At 38.4% G+C, this 7,017-nt stretch overlaps 1 protein-coding gene across 1 annotated transcript in view; it reads left to right on the forward strand.

Annotated features, from left to right (window-relative positions):
• The window catches only part of ACBD5 (acyl-CoA binding domain containing 5), a 91,760-nt gene that overhangs the window by 72,228 nt on the left and 12,515 nt on the right, over positions 1-7,017 (forward strand). Inside the window, exon 10 of the mRNA XM_006871685.1 lies at positions 5,942-6,141. Coding sequence (XP_006871747.1) covers positions 5,942-6,141 — 200 coding nt within the window. The remainder of the gene's footprint in view (positions 1-5,941; positions 6,142-7,017) is intronic.

The raw sequence follows: 7,017 nt of genomic DNA on the forward strand, positions 1-7,017 counted from the left end.
GAAGTCTTTTGATGCACATAAATGTTTAAATTTTAGAAGGTCTCAGTTGTCTAATTTGCTTTCTGCTGTTTGTGCATTTTTAAATATGTTTGATTGTGTATTTATGCCATGTATAGGGGTCCCTAAGTTTGCCTCTTTTTTTTCTTTGATTCTAATTATAGTTTTAGGATTTACATTTAGATGTTTGATCCATCTTGAGTTAATTTTTATATGTGGTGAGATATATAGATTCTCTTTCCTTTTTCTGCAAATGAATATCCTGTTTTGCTACCACCATTTGTTAAAGAGACTCTCTTACTCATGTAATGTGTTTCTCCTATTTGTCAAAGTTCAACTGTCCATTGTTGTTGCTGTTAAGTGCTGTCAAGTCGATTCTAACCCTTAGTGACCCTGTATAGGGTTTCTGAGGAACACACAGCTGGTGAGCTTGAGCTGCTGACCCTGTGGTTCAAAGCGACTTTGCAGTTCAGCGCCACACAAGGTAGATAGATTTTTCTTCTGGGTTCTCAAATCTGTTCCATTGGTCTGTGTGTGAATCCTGGTAACCAATATCAGGTTGGTTTGACTATGTGTCTATATAATAGGTGTTGAGAATAGGGAGTGTGAAGTCGCCTATTTTGTTCTTTAGTAGCACTTTGTTTAGCTGAGGTCTCTTTCCTTTCCATTTAAAGTTGGTGATTAGTCGTTCCATCTCTTTAAAGTAAGATAATGGTATTTGGATCAGAATTGCATTGTATTTATAGATTGTTTTGGGTAGTTAAGTCTTCCTATCCATAAGCATGGTATGATGTATTCTTCTGCGTATGTAGGTCCTTTTTGCTTTCTTGTACTAATGTTTTATAGTTTTCTTTGTATAGGTCTTTTGTATCTCTGGTTAGACATATTTCTAGGTACTTTTGTGTGATTATTATAACTGATAATTGTTCTCTTAATTTTCTTTTCAGAGTTCTCTGTTATATAGAGAAATTCAGCTGTGTTTTGTAAATTAATTTTGTACCCTGCCATTTTGCTGAATCCTTTTATTACTTCCAGTAGTTTTCTTGTTGAGTCTCTGGGATTTTCTATGTATAGGATCATCATATCATCTTCAAATAGAGATAGTTTTACTTCTTTGCCATTTTGGATGCCTTTAATTTCCCTTTGTTGCCTTATTGTTCTGATTAGGAAGTCCTGTGTGGTGCTGTAGGAAAAATACTGGATTGTTAACTGCAAGGTTGGCAGTTCAAACCCACCAGCCACTCCTCAGAAACCCTAGACAGGGTTGCTATGAGTTGGAACTGACTCAGTGGTACTTAGCATCAACAAAAAAAGGATTCCAATACAATATTGAAGAGGGCATCCGAACCTGGTTCCCATTTGCAAGGGGAGTGGTTTCAGTCTTTCTCCATTGAGAATAATGTTGGCCATGGGTTTGTGCACATGCACTTAATTATATCTTGAGGAATTATTTGATTCCTGCAAGAGCATACATTTGGAACCATCCTAACTATCCAACAAGTGGACAGTGTTTGAGTAGTTTACCTTATGTCCATACTAGGAATTTACGTAGACATTTATCTGGTTTTGGAATAAAATTTAGTGATGCAGATAAATAGTCATATGTTTTTAAAAGCAAAATATGAAATCATATGTTAGGTGTAGTACCAGTTCTGTAAGTCCTGAAGCTACAGTGGTTGAGTACTCAGTTGCTAGGCTGCTAGCTGACCAGTTTCTAGTTGAAACTTGCCTACCATTTCTGTGTGAGAAAGACATGGTGATCTGCTTCTATAAACATTATAGCTCTTTGCATACGCTGGTGCGTGGGTTCAGTGTAAGCTGAAAATCAATTCAGTAGCACCTACCAACATCAAATATGTATATACATAAAAAGGATGATTCTACAACATAATCTTAATAGTGCTGAGATTTCAGTATCTCTGTAAATAAAATGGAATTTATAATAATAAACGCACACTTAAGAACTTGTAGTAGCCTGCCCAGGAGGATTTTATCTTCATAAATAAAGAAATGCTCAGGTTTGTCATCTATAAATTTGTTCAGTGTATTACACAGTAGCCTTGGCTAGGCATGTGTGTAAAACCTCAAGACATTTACTTAGAATTGAACATTCAAAATGAACTATTGCAAATTGCAATGTTAGTTTAAATATTAGACAAATCTTTGGAGTTACTGTTAATGAGTGGTCTCTAGGAGGAGAGGTGCCCACCCCTCAGTTTCAAAAGAGAACACCAGTGGCTAGGGTACAAGGTTGGTTGTGATGAACTGGGTGTCAGGCAGGCTTCTTAGTCTTCAGATGGAAGTCAGAGAAACCGTTTGTTTCTGTCTTCTACGAAAATGAGCAAAAATCTATTGATGTGTATATCCTGTGTGTTGTCATGTTCAACTATAATCAGATGTTTTATTGTCAATTAAGAGCATTGTTGTATGACATATTTGTTGTTCTGTTCTTAAGTGACATCGAGTATGTTCTGACTCATAGCAGTCCTTCTCCCGAGAAGCAGTTAGTGGGCTCGAACTGCCAACCTTGTGGTTCACAGCCCAGTGTTTACCCTAAGAGCCACTTCCCTCCCTGCCTAATACTAATTAACCATAAAAAAAAAATCCTTAAAAATCTTAAATTCAAACTGTTCTTTGAATAATATTCATTTAAAAGTTGGGGGTGGGTGAGACATAAATGTAGCCCCAGCCACTGAAACTCAGCCTTCCTCCATTCCTACTTCATACAAGCCATTTTTCTTGTAATTATCCTGAATATCAACTTACGTGTTCAGCTTGACAGCATCAAGAAATAAGAGTCATGTATCTGTTTCAAATACATTAAAAGCTCTGGGTGACGAACAACAAGCTTTGATTATGGATGAGTTTCATCTTTGCTCATTTCAATTCACACACTCACAATACTGGAGGAGTGTCTAGGGTCTGCTTCAGTTTGATCACTTGATTGGGTGTAGGCTTCTTGTCAGAGAATAGAGCCTTTGCTGGAAGTGGGTGTGCGGTTCCATGTTCAGCACTCCTGAGTCCGGGGGAAGCCTGGGGCTCCCTGCATGCACTTATGCCCAAGACAGATGAGACTTTCAAAGCTAACATATTTATGTTTAAGATTTATAAAGACTTGAGTTATTGCCAATTAATGTGACATGACATATTTTGTCCCTGTTTACTATGTAAGATTTTAATTAGAAATCATGGATATTTTTTAGTGACATAGGTGGTAGTGATGGTGGTTTTGTGCCGTGGAATTGGTTCCGACTCATAGCAAACCTGTACAGGGTTTCTGAGGCTATAAATCTTTATGGGAGCAGAAACCCTCATCTTCCTCCCACAGAACAGCTGGTAGTTTCTAACTGTTGACCTTAAGGTTTGCAGTCCGATTTGTAACCACTACGCTACCAGAGCTCCTTAGTGACATATGTATGTTTTGTTAATTTATAGGGATGTGAATAATGTTACATTTCAGTGTAGGTGCAGGACCAATTTCAGAAAGTTATTTACAACCAACTTTACATATTTCTATTATCTATTCTCAAAGAGCCCTGGTAGCATAGTGAATTATGAGTTGGGTTGCTAACCACAATGTCAGCAGTTCTGTGAAAGAAAGATGAGAGTTCTGTTCCATAAAGATTTGTTATTGTTGTCAGGTGCCATTGAGTCGGAACCGACTCATAGCGACCCCATGCACAGCAGAACGAAACAATGTCCGATCCTGGGCCAACCTCACTACCGCTGACACACTTGAGGCCATCAATGATGCCACCTGGCCAATCCATCTCATTGGGGGTCTTCCTCTTTTTCTCTGACCCTCCATCTTACCCAGCATGACATCCTTCTCCAGCGACTGTTCTCTCCGGACAATGTGTCCAAAGTAGGAGAGACGAAGCTTAGCCATCTTGGCCTCCAAGGAGCACTCTGGTTGTACATCTTCCAAAACAGATCTATTGGTTCTTTTGGCAGTCCACAGCACTTTCAGTATTCTCCTCCAATACCACAAATCAAAGGCATCAATTCTTCTACGATCTTCCTTATTCACTGTTCAGCTCTCGTATCCATATGAGGTTATTGTAAATACCATGGCTTGGGTCAGGCGCACCTTAGTCCTCAAGCTGACATCTCTGCTCTTCAGCACTTTAAAAAGTTCCTGTGCAGCAGATTTGCCCAATGCAATACGTTGTCTGATCTCTTGACTGCTGCTTCCGCGAGTGTTGATAGTTGATCCAAGAAGAATGAAGTCCTTGACAACTTCAATCTCCTCTCCATTGTAAGAATGCTGTTTACAGAGTCAGAAGCCTTATACAGGGCCAGTGTAAGTTGGAACTTACTCAGTGGCACATGACCACCACTACCATTATCTTTTCTCAAGGAGCCCTGGTAGCATAGTGACTACGAATCGGACTGCTAACCTCAAGGTCAACGTTTCCAAATTACCAGCAGTTCCGCAGGAGAAAGATGAGGCTTTCTGTTCCCGTAAAGATTTACAGCCTCAGAAACCCTATGTAGGGTCGCTATGAGTTGGAATTGAGTCCGTGGCACACCACCACCACCACCACCATTATCTATTCTCAAGGAGCCCTGGTAGCGTAGTGGATGAAGAACTGGGCTGATAACCACAAAGTCAGTAGTATGACTCTACCAGTTGCTCCATGGGAGAAAGAGGAGGTTTTCTTCTCCGTAAAGATTTACAGTCTCAGAAACCCTATACAGGGTTGTTATAAGTTGGAACTGAGTCTGGCACACAACCACCATCACCATCATCTATTCTCAAGGTTTGGACAAACTATCTAATGGCTTATAGTTAATGGTTAAAGAACATTATAGAAATACATATGTTTCTAATTCTAAGTTTAGAATTCTATATTTAGAATTCACTTTGTATATACATAGGTGTTTAAAACCATTATAAAAACACTATTGTTATTGTTAAGTGCCATCAAATCAGTTGTGACCCTGTATAGGATTTCTGAGGAGCTGCTGGTGAGCTTGAACTGTCGACCTTGCAGTTCAAATAGCTTTGTAGTCTGGTGCAAAGCCACAGTGCCATATCAGGACTCAAAAAAAGAAAATAAATGATAGAGGTGTAAAACTATTATAGAAGCACACATCATAGTGACACATATGCGTTTTAACAACATTCTAGCAGCAGATGTGATTTGAGAGAACACAGCATGAATGTACACTGTAATGAAACCAAAAAGGACTAAAAAGGAAAATACACTGTTTTGCAGCAATGTCGGCAGTTCAAACTTACCAGCTGCTCCTCAGAAACCCTATAGAGGGTCACTATGAGTCAGAGCCGACCCAACGGCACTTAACAACAGCAACAATCTCTAAAGAAACTGCCATCTTTAAAATTTTATTTTATTACCTTATTGGAGCCCTGGTGTGCACCGTGGGTTAATGTGTCAGACTGCAAAGTCGTTTGAACTGCAAGGTCATTGGTTTAAACTCACCAGCTGCTCCTTGGAAACCCTATACAGGGCCGCTATGGGTTGGAATCGACTTGACGGCACTTAACAGTAAATAATTTTTTTAGCATGCACCCCAAATCTGTATATTATTTCTGAATTAGATGTATATTGTCAGTTACTATTATAGTTGTTAAGTGCTGCCAGTTGTTAGTAGGTTCCAACTCATAATGACCCTGGTTTCCAAGGCTTTTAAAAAACAATCTTTGCAGCAGCAAAGTATCATATGTACATATAAAGTCTTTAAATAAATAAATTTAAATGTATCAATATAAATGGACATTCATATATTTATTTCTTTTATCTAGTAGATGATTTTGTGTACTCCATGATTATTTACCGTCTACTCTCTGGAGCACATCTCAAGACCTAGATCTCAAGACTGCAAAGAAATAACAGAAAGAGGAAAATGAATAAATAAAGTACATGGTTTCTACCTTCATACAATTACTTTAAATTTATTTTGTTCACACTGTAAATAGGGCATAGGATGCAACATTTGAGTGAAGGAGCCAAAGGTCGGCAAATGGGAAGTGGAGGTGACGGAGAACGCTGGGGTTCAGACCGAGGGTCACGAGGCAGCCTCAACGAGCAGATTGCTCTAGTGCTCATGAGATTGCAAGAAGACATGCACAATGTCCTTCAGAGACTTCATAAACTGGAAACACTGACTGCAGCGCAGGTGAGTTTCTAAGTTTACCTTATCTTCATCCAGCTGTTGATCTGGTAAAACACTGTATAATCTGTGCTGGTAAGATATACACAAACAAGTATGTGTTCATGACTTTAAAAATGAATTAATTAAAATGACCCACTATTGACACTTTTTATTATTTTCTTCAGAAATTATTATTTCTCAAAAGACTATCCTAAAACCGACATACCTAACTTTTATGATAATATAAAACTTTCAGAGTGTAAAACTAGCTTTGTCATATTGGAGGTAGGTGTAGGGTACTTACTATTAGAGGAGCTGTTAAATAGAACAATTTGAGGAACTAGTGCCTTAGATTCCATAACTAATGTCCTAGAGTTATTTGTTTATAGCATGCATTGCCTTTTATCTTCTTTTTAAAACGTAGAGGGAACACATTAATTTATTAATTCTTTAGTATTAACCAGAAAGGAATTTTTATTTTATCTTTTTACTTCTTATTATGAATTGAGAGATGGTTACAGAGCAGATCATCAGTCCCATATTCACAAATCATACACTTAATTTCATTACAGTGATTACAATCCCCTCCAGGTCCCATCAGTTAATAATGTTTACCTGTGGGCTAATGCGTCAGACTGCAAAGTCATTTGAACTGCAAGGTTGGTGGTTCAAGCTCACCAGCTGCTGCTTGGAAACCCTATACAGGGTTGCTATGGGTCAGAATCAACCCGAAGGCACTTAGCAACAAGAACAACTACTCAGTTTGACTCTTTCCTTCCTGTTTCTTCCTTTACTGTCATCTTTCCTCTGTCTACATCTTTTTTGTATATTGGCTTCCCCATTACCCAAGTTAACATTTGTCTACTCTTTATCCAATGAGTAATTGTTCTTTTCCTTCCA

This window comes from Chrysochloris asiatica, unplaced genomic scaffold, assembly GCF_000296735.1.
Source record: "Chrysochloris asiatica unplaced genomic scaffold, ChrAsi1.0 scaffold00172, whole genome shotgun sequence".
NCBI classification, from domain to species: Eukaryota; Metazoa; Chordata; class Mammalia; order Afrosoricida; family Chrysochloridae; genus Chrysochloris; species Chrysochloris asiatica.